This window comes from Syngnathoides biaculeatus, chromosome 9, assembly GCF_019802595.1.
Source record: "Syngnathoides biaculeatus isolate LvHL_M chromosome 9, ASM1980259v1, whole genome shotgun sequence".
Lineage (NCBI taxonomy): Eukaryota > Metazoa > Chordata > Actinopteri > Syngnathiformes > Syngnathidae > Syngnathoides > Syngnathoides biaculeatus.
In genome coordinates, this window is record NC_084648.1 from 2264628 (window position 1) to 2283076 (window position 18449).

At 41.9% G+C, this 18449-nt stretch overlaps 1 protein-coding gene across 12 annotated transcripts in view; it reads left to right on the forward strand.

Moving 5' to 3' along the window:
• The window catches only part of htt (huntingtin), a 62312-nt gene that overhangs the window by 19959 nt on the left and 23904 nt on the right, over positions 1–18449 (forward strand). For 7 of the 12 annotated variants that reach the window (XM_061829479.1, XM_061829488.1, XM_061829481.1 and 4 more), the window contains exons 9-25: positions 89–293; positions 565–609; positions 2936–3013; positions 3225–3628; positions 8824–8944; positions 9027–9142; positions 9228–9339; positions 15709–15846; positions 16383–16541; positions 16634–16731; positions 16791–16930; positions 17044–17107; positions 17237–17337; positions 17514–17660; positions 17753–17873; positions 17953–18098; positions 18184–18359. In XM_061829479.1, the coding sequence (XP_061685463.1) occupies positions 89–293; positions 565–609; positions 2936–3013; positions 3225–3628; positions 8824–8944; positions 9027–9142; positions 9228–9339; positions 15709–15846; positions 16383–16541; positions 16634–16731; positions 16791–16930; positions 17044–17107; positions 17237–17337; positions 17514–17660; positions 17753–17873; positions 17953–18098; positions 18184–18359 (2371 nt within the window). The remainder of the gene's footprint in view (positions 1–88; positions 294–564; positions 610–2935; positions 3014–3224; positions 3629–8823; positions 8945–9026; positions 9143–9227; positions 9340–15708; positions 15847–16382; positions 16542–16633; positions 16732–16790; positions 16931–17043; positions 17108–17236; positions 17338–17513; positions 17661–17752; positions 17874–17952; positions 18099–18183; positions 18360–18449) is intronic. The other 5 variants (XM_061829485.1, XM_061829486.1, XM_061829487.1 and 2 more) reach the window with 4 other exon arrangements.

The window sequence follows — 18449 nt, forward strand, 5'->3', positions numbered from 1 at the left end:
TTGTGTAGATGTAAAGTATCCAGTGACTGCGGGGATTTTAAGCTTCGCTAAAGTACGAGTCATTAAACATGTTTCGTTGTGTCTGCAGGTGTATGAACTGACTTTACACTACACACAGCACTGGGATCACAATGTGGTGACCGCTTCACTGGAGCTGCTGCAACAAATGCTCAGGACTCCACCACCAGATCTTTTGCACATGCTCATTTCTGTAGGCAGTATTCCACATGCTACCGTGTTTCGTCAGGATGCCGAAAGTCGTGCGCGTTCTGGCAGCATCCTGGAGTTCATTGGTAAATACACCAGTCAGGTTCTCATGATTTGGACTACAGTGACACACCTTCCCCTCCAGAAGTCTTTAACAATGAACTCGCATTTAATTAAGCTAGTCTGTCCTTGACTAACCCATACTTACCTTCCACTTAATTACTGGTGATTAGCATTTTCCTTTTGTTTCCTCCTCATCCATTGTGCAAATGGTTGTGTCTCCTGTAAGTCTTCAGCTCTTCTGTTGCTTTTCTCCTCTTCACCTGTTGTTTGTGATCCGTTTCCTGTTGATTGCAGCAGGCGGGTCTTCCTACAGTCCACTCCTCCATAGGAAACATAAAGGTGACTGGTTTATTTTTCCTCCTGCTCTCCTTTAACATACCCGTTACTGCTGAGGTTCAAATTTATGTAATATAATTTTACTGGATCTTGTTTAAGTTTCCCTATCTTCAGTATTAGTCCAATAAACAGGAAATTATTCCATTGAATATCAGCCCCCACACATATACACACAGTTTTTCTATAAATATGTTTAGGCTTAGCTTGGAATAATCACTGCAGTGGTAACCTTTATAGTTGAAAAATCACACTGGTGAGGTTATGAAGCTGCCAAGAATAAAGACAAATCCAAACTATTTTTCGGCTAAAATTTAACATCTTTCATCATTTCATTTAACGTGATTTCAGTGGCTGATGTGGGCATGTCTGCTTGGTACAATTAGCTCCATCTGCTAGGTGTAACTTGATTAATAAAGTGTTTCTGGTAGCCCCGCACCTTCCCTCTCTGAGTCACGCCCCCAGTTTGAAAACCACTGGTCTTGCTCGTCAGTAGCAGCAGTCAGCAGAGTATAGAGATAAAATGGAGAGTGACACAAGTGACAGTTTAGTCACCAAGATGCGAGTATAAAAACGTTTGAAATGGTAAACTGTATTCAATGTTAGTCAATGTTCTTGTCAACTACATTAAAAGTGTTAAGTTGGTTCAGTTGTTTGATCATCCTTAAGAAGGATTTGAAGGACTTAATATGTTTTCTCAAATTCAAACTTTTTAATTAAAGAGAAAAATTGTTTTTCTTGGGACCCCAAATGACTAGTTCCCAATATGCGCTCATGCACCTACTTCATCAAATCACGTCACTGGCCGGAAGTGTCGGTCAAACAAACGCTTCTTCAATGCTAATTCGGTTGGAGACGACACGAAAATACATCTTATAGCACGATGCCCAGAGTTTTGTCCGATACGGTTAAACATTTAGAAGATGATAATAAACGAAGGTATGTTGAAAAATGAAAGACACTTGGCATAGAGAAACCACATTTAATGCCGAAGTCGATGTTTTCACCGATAAGAAATTGGACTGTTAATTCACTTCCGCTTGTATCTGACAACTGGATGAACTGTACACATGTATGGTGAGTAAGTCATTGAGATTTACACAGAAAAGTTTGAAAGTGTATAAAAGTCTGGATGCATACAAATACTTCGTTGCTGGATCTGTTATCAATCAAGAATAAATCCCACATATTTTTCAATTTTTTCAATACAAATATCAATATTTAAGTAAATGACCCCTGGTTTTACAAAAACTCACATTCATTATGATGGGGGGTGGGGGGGACACACCGAGTCAGCTCCTCCATACATGAAGCATGTTGCGGCCACACGTTAAACTTTGGTAAACATCTCCGTGACAGACGATTGTTTTAAAATATGCATTGTTCTGAAATGAGTCCAATGCGGATTTTAAAAAAGAAAATAGACCGCTTGGATAGGCTTTAGTTCCTATATACGGAAGCGCGTTGTGGCCACACGTTTCAGTTCGGTAAACCTCTCTGTGACTGACCGTTTATTTTCTTTTTTTAAATACGCATTGGACTCATTTTAGAACAATGCATATTAGAGAAAAAAAAAAGTATTTCAGGGAGAGGTTTACCAAAGATTAACGTGTGGCTGCAACACGCTTTGTGTACGTTGGAGATGACTCTGTGTTTTTTTTTTTTTTTTTTAAACGCATTCTTCTCACTTCCTGGGAATTTGAGATTGAGAAGAATAATTCCTGCCTGAAGTGAACTGCTCGCTACACAGTCGTGTGTATTTGGTTGGGCACCATCCATCACGTTTAATTGCCGAAATCCATCAACATTTTCTCGCCTTTTCAGTTTGTATTCCATAGAATGATCTCTTTGAATATCTGTCTCGTCTGTTGTAACAACCAACAGCACAACAAGTCTCCGGCGTTGTGTATATTTTGCTCCGGTTCAATCTCCCCCACACTGTGGAGCTGCTCTTTTTGACCGGCAACATGGCGCCGTGAAAATGGTGACGTCACATACACGAGCTCTATACCATGGTTTGATCCAATGCTGCATAGGATTAGCAGCTCATGCGGTGATGAAGGAAAATTATATTACTCAAAGAAGAAATGTTTCCATTGCATCTTCAAATACATTCACAGGCGCGTCTCGGAGTAACTCATCAATAAATGTATCAGATGCTTTTGAAGATGTGACATCATCTGGCTTTTCTCAAATTGATTAAAGACAATCCTTCTTGATGTAAAACTCTGACTTTGAATAAAATAATGAAAAATTGTCCCCCCAAAAATTATTTTGTTATTCTGGCAGTTACTAAGTTAGAAATAATTGTAGTAATCCTGACCTTCTCCAGGAAAAATCCTTTTAGGGGAGGAGGAGGGTTTAGAAGATGATTCTGAGAAGACTGAGGTCACCACTGGCGCCTTCACAGGTGAGTTCATCCTGTAATGCTGTAACCAGTGACTTGCTTTATTGTGGACTATCTCTTGATGTATACTGTAGAAACCCATTATAGGGTATCATTGCTTCACAATATATATATTAGTATCTAACCATATCTTGAGATTTATGAATGATTTCATGCAATTAAAGCAGTATATTGACCCTGACAGTAGCACCATCATTATATCGATTTCCTCCAGCATCTGTTGATGAAACTGATGGATCTTCGGAAGCCCAGGTGGATATCATTACCGAACAGCCGCGCTCCTCTCAGCATACCTTGCAGCCCGGGGACTCTGTGGACCTGAGCGCCTCCTCTGAGCAGGCCGGGGCTGCAGGCGGGACATCACCCTCAGACACTGCTGAGTCACCCAACGAAAATGAGGAGGAGATGCTGAGTCAAAGCTCAAGCTGTGGGGCTAATGTTACTCCAGAGACAGCTGACTACACTACACCAGAGAATACCACGGCAGATGGAGGGCCTTTTATTGAATGCGGGTCACACCTAAGCACCAATGAAGGCTCACTCCCACCGAGTGACTCCTCGCAGACCACCACCGAAGGACCGGACTCAGCTGTTACCCCCTCAGATGTCGCAGAGCTGGTTAGTCTGAATGAATACACATATTTGTACTGTAATTATGATCCATCCATCCATTTTCTACCGCTTTTCCGGGTCGGGTCGTGGGGGAAGTAGCTTTGCAGGGATACCCAGACTTCCCTTTCCCCAGCTACTTATTCCAGGGATCCCAAGGCGTTCCCAAGCCAGCCGAGAGACATCGTCCCTCCAGCTTGTCCTGGGTCATCCCTGGGGTCTCGGATGACTGAGCTTCTATCCCTATCTCTAAGGGAGCGTCTTGGGACCCTGCGGAGGAAACTCAATACCGCCGCTTGTATACGGGATCTTGTTCTTTCGGTCGCGACCCACCACTCATGCCCATAGGTGATGGTAGGAATGTAGATCGACTGGTAGATTGAGAGCGTCGCCTTTCGATTTCGCGCCCTTTTCACCACAAATGAACCGATACAAAGTCTGCATTACTGAGGACACTGCACCGATCTGTCTGTTGACCCCCTGCTCCATTCTTTCCTTAATCGTGAACAAGACCCGAAGATACTTGAACTCCTCCACATGGGGCAGGATTTCATCCCTGATCCAGAGAGGGCACGCCACCCTTTTCCGACTGAGGACCATGATCTCAGATTTGGAAATGGTGATTCTTATCCCGGCCACTTTGCACTCAACTGCTACAGTGAGAGTTGGAGATCACAGCTTGATGAAGCCAAAAGAACCACATCATCTGTAAGAGCAGAGATGCGATGCTGAGGCCACCAAACTGGACACACTCTACGCATTGGCTGCGCTTAGAGATTCTCTCCATAAGTTACGAACAAAAACAGTGACAAATGGCAGCCTTGGCGAAGTCCAACTCTCACCGGAAACGAGTCCGATTTATTGCCGGCAATGTGGACCAAACTCTGACAACGGTCATACAGGGAACGAATATCTTGTATGAGGGAGGTTCGGTTCCCCATACTCCAGAAGAACCCCCCACAGGACTCTCAGAGGGACACGGTCAAATACCTTCTCCAAGTCCACAAAACACATGTAGACTGGTTGGGTGAACTCCCATGCACCCTCGGGGAATCTGCCATGGGTGTAGAGTTGGTCCATTGTTCCACGGCCAGGACGAAAACCACATTGCTCCTCCTTAATCCAAGATTTGACTTTCCCGACGGACCCTCCTCTCCATTACCCCTGAATAGACCTTACCGGGGAGGCTGAGGAGTGTGATCCCCCTATAGTTGGAACACACACGCCGGTCACCCGTTTTAAAAAGGGGGCCCACCACCTCAGTCTGCCAATCCAGAGGCACTGTCCCCAATGTCCACACAATGTTGCAGTGGCGCGTCAACCAGGACAGCGCCACAACATCTGGAGCCTTTGGGAACTTTGGGCGAATCTCACCCACACCTGGGGCCCTGCCACACGGAGCTTTATAATCATATCGGTGACCTCAACCCCAGAGATTGGCTCTTCAAACTCAGAATCCTCACGGCAAGGCGTGTTGGTGGAATTGAGGATTTCTTCAAAGTATTCACCCCACCGACTCACAACATCCCAAGTTGAGGTCAGCAGTGCTCCATCCCCACTCTACACAGTGTTGACGGTGCACTGCTTCTTCTTCCCGAGACGCCGGATGATAGACCAAAATTTCCTCAAAGTCATCTTGAAGTCGTTTTCCATGGCCTCACCGAACTCCTCCCACGCCCAGGTTTTTGCCTCGGTGACCACTGAAGCTGCATTCTGCTTGGCCAGCTGGTACCTATCAGGTGCCTTGGGAATCCCACAGGCCAAAAATGCCCGACAGGACTCATTCTTCAGCTTGACACCATCCCTCACTGTTGGTGTCCACCAATGTGTTCGCGGGTTGCCGCCACGACAGGCACCAACCACCTTACGGCTACAGCTCCGGTCGGCCGCCTCAGCCATGGAGACGTGGAACATCGTCCACTTGCACTGAATGTCCCCTGCCTCCTTTGGGACATGAGCAAAGTTCTTTCGGAGGTGGGAGTTGAAATTCCTTCTGACAGGGGAATCTGCTAGCTGTTCCTAGCAGACTCTCACAATACATTTGGGCCTGCCACGTCTGACCGGCATCTTCCCCCACCATCGGAGCCAACTCACCACCAGGTGGTGATCAGTTGACAGCTCCGCCCTTCTCTTCACCCGAGTGTCCAAGACATGGGGTCGCAAGTCCGATGAGACGACCACAAAGTCAATCATGAACTGCGACCTTGTGCTTGCTGCCAGGTGGACATGCGGACACCCTTATGCCTGAACATGGTGTTCGTTATGGACAATCCGTGATGAGCACAAGTCCAGTAACAGAACACCAATCGGGTTCTGATCAGGGGGGCTGTTCTTCCCAATCACGCCCTTCCAGGTCTCACTGTCATTGCCCATGTGGGCAGCAGAATGATGGAATCATCAGAGGAGGCGCTCTCCAGCACTTCCTCTAAGGACTCCAAAAAGGGTGGATACTCTGGATTGCAGTATGGTGCATAAGCACAAACAACAGTCAAAACCCGTCCCCCTATCTGAAGGTGGAGGGAGGCTACCCTCTCCTCTACCGTGGTAAAATCCAACGTACAGGCCCTGAGCCGGGGGGGCAATAAGTATACCCACACCTGATTGGTGTCTCTCACCCGGGGGCAACTCCAAAGTGGAACAGACTCCAACCCCTCTCAAGAGGAGTGGTGCCAGAGCCCATGAGCTGCGTCAAGGCGAGTCCGACTATATCTAATCGGAACTTTTACACCTCATGCACCAACTCGGCTTTTTCCTTGCCAAAAAGGTGACATTCCGTGTCCCGAGAGCTAATTTCTGTAGCCAGGGATCAGATCACCAAGGTCCTTTGGCCACCGCCCAGCTCACATCACACCCAACCCCCATGGCCCCTCTTGCAGGTGATGAGCCCATGGGAAGGGTACCCATGTTACCCTTTCGGGGTGTGCCCGGCCGAGCCCCATGGCTGCAGACCCGGCCCCCAGGCGCTCACGTTCAATCCCCACCTCCAGGCCTGGCTCCAGAGGGGGCCCCGGTGAACTGCGTCCGGGCAAGGGAAACCAAGGTCCAATTTTTGTACTCCTCATAGGGGTTTTGAAATCGTAGTTTGTCTGGTCCCTCACCTCTGACCTTTTTGCCATGGGTGACCTTAACAGGGGCATGATGCCCCAGACAACTTAGCTCCAACGATCATCGGGACACACAAACCCCTCCACCACGATAAGGTGACTGCTCGAGTATTATGATCCTAACCTTTCTATCATCCTTGTAAACCATTACAAGACAACAAATGGGTTTGGTTTGGGTCATGCAAATGGTTTTCAGGCTTAAGACCAAATCATACTTTTCATGACTGCACTTTGACTGGATTGTGGGTGGTTTGTGGTTTATGTCGTTACACGGTACAAGTTACACGTTGTTTCACTCATCCCTGTTGTGCACATATGCATTAATAATACAAATGCCAGCCCATCTAAAGCCAAAATGAACAGCGTGTGTTCATTGTAATATTTAGGATAATTCGTATTAGGTCCGTCACAATATTTTTTTTAAGATCTATTTTCCCCAAGACTATCATGAAAAACAATACAAATATTTTTTAATCAATCATGAAAAACAAGGCTTGCGCCAATTCAATTTTTGGGCTATATAATCAGATTCATCATTGTATTGGTGTTATAATAATAATTTCACTAATGTTATTCTATTGTTGAAGACCAGACCAAGTGAAAATGCTCCATATGCACCTCAATGGGGAAGAAACAAGCCATATCCACATTAAATTTCATTTAGTTTGACATACGTGGAGTATTCCTTTTGCCAAACCGATCAGAAGTAAATTTTCGCCAAGTGAACTGTCTGTCAAGCCACAAGCTATGGCCCCTGTATAATCTGTAGCGTGCATGCACACCATGAGGTCAAAATGTACGATCTGGGGTGATCTAGATTAGACAAACAGAGAACTTTTGGATGTTTCCCTCAGGGAAATTAAGGCTACACCAGAAGCAGCATTACAGCACCAGTAGTACAAATAAACCAAATAAAAGAGGTAGTAAACTAGACAAAAAAATAATTATTAGTAAGCTCTTATTAGTCTGAATCCCTCTGCCTGCCAATCCATCCACAGTGTTAGGAAACTTAATTTTCTACACAAACTAGTTCAAAGTTCAGTTCACAGTTCTAGAAATCAATTTATCATTCTTCATTCTCACCCCCAGTATGTTGCTTCTTGGCTATTACTGTCAAAATACAAGCATTTCATTTCCCCATTGTTTCTACCCATTCAGTCTAAACTTGCAGCTTTTACCCTACAATCATAAAAACATGAGGAAAAAACTTGTTGCTAGAATAGTCCCCCCCACCCCAAATGGGGATTAAAAGAAAACCATGAAAGGACAATGATTAGTTTGCATTCCAGCTCTCTATGACTATATTAAAAAAAATCATATCTACAAAACTAAGGAAATTCCATAGTATTACTGGTCCATTGTTTTAACTAAGTTATTCTGATACAGAAGGTTCATGACCATCAAAACAGGTAAGGCCTGATTTGAGGCGCCTCCATGATCTGCAGTGTACATGCGCACCACATCGACCATGTTTGATCTCTAACTATTGCAACCACATGCTGCCAAAATTTCTGATTTGTGTATAACAGTACATGGATAATTTAATTAATATACAGTATCGTACCTGAACGAGTTTAATGAATTTTGAAAATTTTTTTATTCAAGAGAGATGATGAGTGCAGTTATCCCGGTACTGTCATCAAGCTGGTATGTCAAATTTGTATGAAGTCAACAAAGACAATTCAATTTAAGACCTCAGTGACAAAATCCATTTTAACATACTTCGTTCCTGCTTTCTTTCATTCATTCATTCATTCTTGACTATCAAGCTGTACAATTCTGTACTCGGTGAAAGGGCACAAGGAGATGGGGAAAATAATAAGACCATCACCTAAACACTTTTTATTTAATCTCTCTCTCTCGCGCACACACAGCTATTCCGATTAATTAGGGCTGCCCAATTGACCAAATTTTAACAGTGATCGCAGTCTTGGCTACCACGATTGAGGTAGATGAGTTTGAGATGAGCCTGATCATCTGCGATATTTTTATATTAGTATGTAGGATGTGCTCATGTTGGTCAAATTAGTCAAATGTGATTCATCATTTCATAGTGCAATTTAATGAAAAGCTATTCTTTTTCCTGTGTGTTACCTGAAGGTACTGGATGGCAGTGAGAGCCAGTACTCTGGGATGCAGATCGGAACTCTACAGGATGAGGAAGATGAAGGGACAGGACCTTCATCCCAAAATGAAAACTCATTTCTGCCATCAACACTCGGTACATTAGTTTACAAATATTAAAAAATACAAGTACACAAAGTTGTTGATGGACTGTTGTTGCTGTGGGTATTTGTGTGCAGCTCTGAGCAAACCACATCTCTTCGACTTCAGAGGTCACAATCGACAGGGTTCTGACAGCAGTGTGGAGCATTTTATACCAAAGGAGGAACCCACTGAAATCGAACCTGACAGCAAGGTTATTTTACTTAATTCATGTCTCTATTTCACAATGTCAATGACAATAAAAATAAATAAATGTGTTCATTTCACAACTTCATCAGCCGTCAAGTATAAATGGCCCAATTGGACATTATACAGACCAGGGGGCAGAGCCACTTGTGCACTGTGTCAGGCTTCTTGCTGCTTCCTTCCTGTTGACAGGACAAAAAAATGGTGAGTACAAACTGCAGGAAGGTCCAGCAGACAGTCTCGATCAGCCTTGGGAAATGAGAAAGTGGATATCATGTCATAGATACTATGTGTACAGCTAGAATTAAGCACTCTCATTACTATAGGAGTCAAAATACACCTTTTTTTCCCTCACAAAACATATTGAAAAACAAAACTGCAACTCACAAATTGTTGTTTTTCCGATAAATTGAACCGCAGAGACTGTCCCAAAATCCTTGCTGGTCTCTGCTAATGCATGGCCATAATACAATGTGATTACATCACATCTGCTTCACTGAATTAAGTAAAATGTGAGAGCTGTGAAACTGTGAGAGCATTTCATACTGAAATTCAAGACAAGCAACCATTTGTTGTAAGGTGGATCTTTCTCTCCCCTGAAGTCGTCGCGGGTATTAAACTGGGTCGTGGGACTTGAGACACAGTTAAATTAACAGCCAAAACTGAGATTGTTAGTCTAATTAACTAACCTAACGTTAGCGCTAAGATGTTCTCTTTTAAATACAGTGAAGAAAATAAGCATTTGAATTTTTATTTTTATATTATTATTATTATATTATATATTATTTTTTTGTATTTGCTATATTGCAAGTTCTCCCACTTAGAAATCATGGAGGCGTCTGAAATTTTCATCGTAGGTGCATGTCCACTGTGAGAGAGATAATCTAAAAAGAAAAATCCAGAAATCACAAAATATTATTTTTTTTAATGATTTATTTCTGTGATACAGGTGCAAATATGTATTTGAGCACCTATCAACTCGAATTATGACCCTCAAGGACCTGTTAGTCCGCCTTTAAAAGTCAATCTCCACTCCATGTATTATCCTTAATCAGATGCACCTGTGTGAGGTCGTTCACTGCATAAAGACACCTGTCCACCCAATACAATCAGTAAGACTCAAATTTGTAACATTGCCAAGAGTAAAGAGCTGTCCAAAGACACCAGAGACAAAATTGTACAACTCCACATGACTGGAAAGAGCTACGGAGAAATTGCCAAGCAGCTTGGTGAAAAAAGGTCCACTGTTGGAGCAATCATTAGAAAATGGAAGAAGCTAAACATGACGGTCAATCTCAAATGGAGAGGAGCCCCATGCAAGATATCACCTTGTGGTGTCTCAGTGTTCCTTAGAAATGTGAGGAATCAGCCTAGGACTACATGACAGGACTTGCTCAATGACCTGAAAAGAGTTGGGACCACCGTTTCCAAGGTGATCGGTGGTAATACACTAAGACGTAATGGTTTGAAATCATGCATGGCTCGGAAGGTTCCCCTGCTTAAACCAGCACATGTCAAGGCCCGTCTTAAGTTTGCCGATGACCATTTGGATGATACAGAGGAATCATGGAAGAAAGGTTTGTGGTCAGATGAGACCAAAATTGAACTTTTTGGTCATAATTCCACTAACCGTATTTGGAGGAAGACGAATGATGAGGTCCATCCCAAGAACACCATCCCTACTGTGAAGCATGGGGGTGGTAGTATCATGCTTTGGGGGTGTTTTTCTGCACATGGGACAGGATGACTGCACTGCATTAAGGAGAGGATGACCACGGCAATGTATTGTGAGATTTTTGGGAACAACCTCTTTCCCTCAATCAGAGCATTGAAGATGGGTCGTTGCTGGGTCTTTCAACATGAGAATGGCCTGAAGCACAGGAAAACCAAGGAGTGGCTCTGTAAGAAGCATATCAAGGTTCTGGCGTGCCCTAGCCAGTCTCCAGACTTAAACCCAAAAGAAAATCTTTGGAGGGACCTGAAACTCTGCTTCTCAGCGACGGCCCAGAAACCTGTCTGACCTAAAGAAGATCTGTGTGGAGGAGTGGGCCAAAATTCCTCCTGCAGTGTGTGCAAACCTTGACCTCTGTAATTGCAAACAAAGGCTACTGTAGCAAATATTAACATTGTTTTTCTTAGGTGTTTAAATACTTTTTTGCAGCTGTATCACAGAAATAAATCATTAAAAACATCATACATTGTGATTTCTGGATTTTTATTTTTAGATTATCTCTCTCACAGTGGACATGCACCTCTGATAAAAATTTCAGACCCCTCCATGATTTCTAAGTGGGAGAACTTGCAATATAGCAGGGTGTTCAAATATTTATTTTCTTCACTGTATGTGAAATTTGTGGCTTATTACAAAGGTGACAAGGACAGTACAACGCAACCATGTTACTTATTTCCAGATTGCTCAGTTTTAGCACCATGTGACAAATAGCCAGTGTACGACCATATGATTTTTAAGTGGTGACTTTTTGAGTCATGCAGTTGAAAAAATTTGGCAAAAGTGGCCAATAGGCATAAGAGTATCATGGGTCATTTATCCAGAGAGTTTTGGTGAAGTCAAATAAAGAAAGTTTTTTTTTTTTTGAACAATTTTAAAACTTGCAAAATATTAGTGCTATAAATTAATGCACAGCAATTAAACTAATTTATTAATGTCCAAAAAAAGCTAGCTGCTCAAATGAATTTGCACAAAGGTTTATACAAATACTTCAGTATTCGCTAGAATTTACAGTGCAACACTTGAGTACTAAAGCATTTGATAAGTGCACTCCTACACTGAACTCCCCCATTATATTGTCCTATTTTTGTTTACTAAAACCCTTGCTTTAGGTCTTTGTGACATTACCTGCAAAAAAGTTCTCCACAGATTTAGAAATTTTATCCTCAAATGAAGAAATGGTTATCAGAACTGCTCCTGAAAGGGGGGGGGATTCTCGCATGGATATAAATCTTCAACTCGTTGTTGAAACCACGTTGAAAAAAGAAAAAAACCTTGAAGCTTGTTTAAAGTATGCTGAACAACATTTGGACAAGCTGTTTAAATACTAGAGGAATATAGCCTGTTCTGATGAGGCAAAATTTAACTCTTTGGATTCCATAATTAATGCCCGCCACGTTTGGAGGAGAAATGGTCTACACATCAACTTAAAAACACCATGCAAACAGTGACAATGGAGCTGCTTTTCAGCATTTGATAATTTTTAAACTTGACATTATTCAAAGAAGTATGAATGGGCAAATCGACAGACATTCTTGACAAAAATATGCTGCCATATACAAGAATGATGAAAATGAACAAGTGGAGAGTTCAAGATAATGATCAATAACATTCTGCCAAGGAAACTCCCAAGTGGTTTATACATAAATAAATAAATAATGCTGCTAGAATGGCCCAGGCAATCACCTGATTTGAATCAAATCAAAAATCTATGGAACGAACTGAAATTCAATGTCCACGGAACAACATTTGAAGACTGTTTGTGTGGAGGAATGGAATGGCACCAGACCAATGAATGTGACTGGTTTCTCCTGTCCTATCCTGTACCCGTCATTGCAAACAAAGGCTTTTGTACAAAGTATTAAAATAAACATCAGTTGCTGTGTTTAATACTTTTTCCATCATTTTATGCTATTACACAAAACTACATTTCTGATCTTATTTGTTGTACTTTTTTTTAATATGCATGGATTACTTGGATTGTTCACATCTGGTGAAACTCATGTGAATAGAGCTCGTGCACGTGACGTCACCATTTTCGCGGCGCCATATTGCCGGTCAAAAAGAGCTGCTCGACAGTGTGGGGGACATTAAACCGGAGCAGAATACACACAATTACGGAGACTTGTCGTGCAGTTGGTTGTTACAACAGATGAGACAGATATTTAAAAAGATCATTCAATGGCGAATGACGAGAAAAGATCGATGGATTTCGCCAATTAAATGTGAGGAATGGTGCCCACCCAAATACACACGACTGTATAGCGATCACTTCACTTCAGGTAGGAATTATTCTTCTCAATCTGAAATTCCCAAGTAGTATTTATAATGCCAAGTTGACTGATTTGAGAACAATGCGTTTTAAAAAAAAAACAAAAAAAACGACAGGGAGTCGTCTTCGATGTACACGAAGTGCGTTGCAGCCACATGTTAATCTTTGGTAAACCTCTCCCTGAAATCCTTTTTTTTTTTTTTTTTTTTCCCTAATATGCATTGTTTTCATATGAGTCCAATGCATATTTAAAAAAACAAAATAAACAGTCGGTCACACAGAGGTTTACCAAACTTCAACGTGTGGCCCCAACATGCTTCCGTGCATGAGGGCTGAAGCCTATCCCAGCGGTTTATTTTCTTTTTTTAAAATACACATTGGACTCATTTGAGAACAATGCATATTTAAGAATAAACGTCTGTCACGGAGAACTTTACCAAAATTTAACGTGTGGCCACAACACGCTTCGTGTACGGAGGAGCTGACTCGCTATCTTTTTTAATCTTTATACAATCATAGTTAATGAATTTGATTTTGGGTAAAACCAGGGGTCATTTATTTAAATATTGGTATTGAAAAAATCCGAGTGGCTCCATCACTATGTAGGATTGATTCTTGATTGAGAACAGATCCAGCAACGACGTATATGTATAGGTCCGGACTTTTCTATGCTTTCAAACTTGTGTAAATCTCGACGACTTACTTACCAGATACATGTGTAGCTCCAGTTGTCCAAGACAAGCGGAAGCTGGTTAATAGTCCAATTTCTTATCGGCAAAAACATCGACTTCGGCATTAAATACGGGTGAATATGGGATTTATGCCAAGTGTCTCTCATGTTTCTATCTCCATTTGTTAATTAGCACCTTCTTGTTTAACTGTATTGGACAAAACTGCGTCGTGCTATAAGATGTATTTTCGTGTCATCTCCAACCAACTTAGCATTGAAGATTGATTTGTTTGACCGACACTTCCGGCCAGTGACGTGATTTGATGACGAAGGTGCACGAGCTCTATAGCACCTTGGGAAATATGTTTAGTGATTAAAAAAAACGTGTTAACTATTTCAGCTGCTGTGGAGGAAATTTTGGTCCGTCTCTGGTTTTTGTAAATTCACCACTGATAAAGGTGGAAGGTGAGACATCAGGCTAGAACTACATGAGAAGGACTTGCTAATGGCCTCAAGTTAGTTGGGACCACAGTCACCAGGAAAAAGATTGGTATTACACTACTTTGTAATAAATAAAATCCTGCAGTGTCTAGAAGATCCCCCTGTAGGAACATGTAGAGTCGTGTCTGAAGGTTTCCAAAAAAACAACTGAATGATTAGGAGAAGATGATGTGGTCAGATGAGACAAAAACCAAGCTGGTTGTAATCAATTTGACAATTGGGGTGTTTGAAGCAAGCAAGAATCATGCCCAGTGCCTTTTTTTCGTGTGTGTGAATTCTGTTCAGCTGGTAGTTCATGCAGAGTGGAGAATCTGCATCCCCTTTATACTGGAACAGTTTTACCGTGTCACACTGAAGTCTTTGAGATTCCTCTGTAATTTTGTCATATTTTAATTGACGTTTTCTTGAGGATCAGAGTTGATCAGTTTAACAGAACTGAATTTCTAGAGTGAGAGGAAAAAAAAGACATGCAGCTGAAACCAGAATGAAAAAAAAAATAAATATCTACAACAAAGAAACATTAAATATCCATGTTGCATGAGACAGTAGTGTTACACCCTGTGAATGAAGAACATGACAGGACAGGAGAAAAAGTATGAAAGACAAGGATTGTGAACCTGGCTATACAACTGCAATGTTGTAGGACTGACTATGTGATTTATAGAAGTCTTAGAATGAGAATATATGTGGGGTGATGCATAAGCACTTTGAGTATACAGGAGTTATTCATTGCATTAAGTGAGTACTCCAATGCTCAGTGAAAGAATCTGTTCTACGGACACATGCAAGTGAATTCACAACATTGTGCTTGTAAAAAGACTGACAGAAATATCCGCAATGCAGAGGCGAATGACCTCACTCAATCAATTGAGGACATAAGCTTGACCAGGGATCCACCCAAGATAAACCCTGTGGACAGGACAGGACCCGCGCCGAGGGACCCAGATTGGTCCACTGACCCCTCGGAGGTGCCCCGACAACTGGCCATCGGGTCGCAAATCTTCATTGATACACATTTTTACAGCGTTGGAAAACATTAAGAACGTGTGATGTTTCTCCTGCAGAAGCCATATTAAAACCAAAAATATATCATAACATCTTTTTCCATATTCATAATTTTTTTTTTTTAAATTCTTGGGAACCTCCAGAGGTGGCCGAAAGAATCACATGTGGCTTGAGAAACACCGGTTGCCTACCCCTAGTGTAGACCATGTCTTTGTCAGTGAGTAAACTTAAAAAAAAAAAAAAAAAAGTAGTGAGGGATCAAATAATTATTTGCTTCATTATATAAGACATTTTAATAACATTTAACAAAAGATAAAAAATATTCATCCTTTTAATGAATATGGAAATGTTGCTGGGTGTATGTCTGATAAATCATGTTTGCACTTGTATCACCAGGTGTGATCCCTGACAAGGAGGTACGAGTGAGTGTGAAGGCCCTGGCAGTCAGTTGCATTGGTGCAGCTGGGGCACTGCTTCCTGAATCCTTCTTCAATTCTCTCTACCTGGAACCGCTGGACGGGATTTCAGTAGAAGGTAAAAATAAACAAATGAAGAAAACAAGGTTGTTTTTTTTTTTTTGTTTTGTTTTGTTTTTTTACAGTTTGGATTTTATTCCAGCCAAAATGGGGTTAATGGGGTGTAAGATGGTCTCCCATTAGGACTAACTAGAAGCGACTCTGTATACACCCTTTCGGTGCCAATAAGAGGTCCAATCAAGCGATCAGTATGAACACTTGTATGTACTAATTGAGGATTTGCATCTTGAAACACTCTGGCACCCAAAGCATGCACCCAGCCATGTGGTACAACGATCTTGTTATATCTTATATTGGTTTTCTGCCAGAAACTGTTGAGCTGTTCTTGAAATAATGAAAACAGTGGAGTGAATTCTTGTTTATAGGTAGAGTATTTTGGTTATTGTTGTTTTCTTTCTTCAATTGTAAGTACCTAAAGACTGTACCCTATTGCTTAGCTAACTTATGTATTCTATGGAAATCCTTATCGCAAAAAAAATATGCTCAAAGTGGTCTATTACCAACTACTGCCTTCCTACCTTACGATGTCTTCAGAGCAGCAGTATGTCAGTGATGTGCTGGACCTAATTCACCACGGTGACCCACAGATCAGAGGTGCCACAGCTATCCTGTGTGCAGCCATTATTCAGTCTGTACTTATTAAAACTCGTTACAACATACACACCTGGCTGGCCAGTGTGCAGAGTGCAACAGGTCAGTGTGTTTGTGTAGTATTATTTATTACTTGATATGGATGTCTAATGGGAGCCAGAGAACAGTTTAGAATTCATGCTCATACTTTTCAGGGAACCCTTTGTCCCTGGTGGACTTGGTGTCTCTGCTCAGAAAAACTCTGAAAGATGAAACCTCTGTAACCTGCAAGATGGGTTGCGTTGCAGTCAGGGTAAGTTCCTGTATGCGCGTGCATGTTGTGCCTTTTTAATAAGTACTTGTTTATTTCAGCACTGCATCATGTCAGTATGCAGCAGTACACTCAGTGAGCTGGGCCTACAGTTGGTGATCGACCTGCTGGCTCTGACAGACTCATCGTACTGGCTGGTCCGCACTGAACTGTTGGAGACGCTGGCTGAGTTGGATTTTCGGCAAGCCTTTTTGATATTTTTTTTTTTTCTCGTCTTAATTAAAATAAGTTCTACTTGTACTTTAATTCTGAAGAGAAAACCTCAATTAACCCCCCTCCCCCACTATCTCTTAGGTTAATCAATTTCCTGGAGAGAAAGACTGAGGCTTTGCACAAAGGCGATCATCACTACACTGGGGTATTTCTAGACTTTTTTTTTTTTTATCTGCTGATACTATGCATAGGTTTTTTTTCATTATAGATTGTGAGTGGTCCTCCATTGTTGTCCTCTAATATTCCAATATGTATATTTTGTCTTTACATTTAGCGTCTTCGACTGCAGGATCGGGTTCTCAATAATGTAGTCATTCATCTGTTGGGTGATGATGACCCCAGAGTCCGCCATGTGGCAGCTTCTTCTGTCACCAGGTATACTTTTTGTTTTGACTTAGTATTTTATTAATATTGTAGTCTCCAAAATTGTTGTTACATACCTTGATTCATGCTGTTTGAATATATCTCATCACTTGCTTCGAGGTCAGGTCACAAAATTCAGGTTTGATTAAATAATTTTTCCCTTTATCATGTCCTCTGTCTTCCACCAGGCTCATATCGAGATTGTTTTATGACTGTGACCAGGGCCAGACAGACCCTGTTGTTGCTATTGCCCGAGATCAAAGTTCAGTTTACCTGCAGCTACTGATGCACGAAGCACAACCCCCCTCTCAATTCACAGTGAGCACCATAACAAGGTAACCGTAGGTCTGCCATATGATTGAAAACAATTTGTGTCCCTCAAGATCTGTTAATTGGAACATTAGGCTGCTTATTTTCTGTCTGACAGGACTTATCGGGGTTTTAACCTATCAAACACAGTGCCTGATGTCACAGTGGAAAACAACTTATCTCGGGTCGTCACCGCTATCTCTCATGCTTTCACCTCCTCTACCTCGAGGGCCCTGACTGTAAGACTGTAAGATCTGAAATGTGCTGCTAGTTCTACATAATTATTTGTCAAAATTCTTTCTCTCCCCCCCCTTAAAGTTTGGCTGCTGTGAAGCACTATGTCTCCTGGCTTCAAATTTTCCAGTGTGCACATGGAGCACAGGCTGGCACTGTGGCTACATTAATTCCATTAGTACAGTTTCATCTCGAGGAAATCTCAACCACAGCAGGGGCAGGGCTTCAAGGTTTATGAAAACACATGCTCACATTATGTGCGTGTGTGTGTGTGTATATATATATATATATACTTTTTTTGCTATTCCTATTTAGTCTGTCTCAGACCAGCAACACTCAAAACCCAAATTCCTCTTTACCTGATGTGGAGCGAAGGAACCTAACAGTGGGAATGGCCAACATGGTGCTTTCCTTGCTGTCATCTGCCTGGTTCCCACTAGACCTCTCTGCACATCAGGATGCATTGTTACTGACTGGCAACCTGCTAGCTGGTTAGTAATGCACACAAATCAAAGGACCTATATGGCTTGAAATTACTCTCAAAAATGCATTGTGTAAGCACAAATTGCTGTTGTGTATGT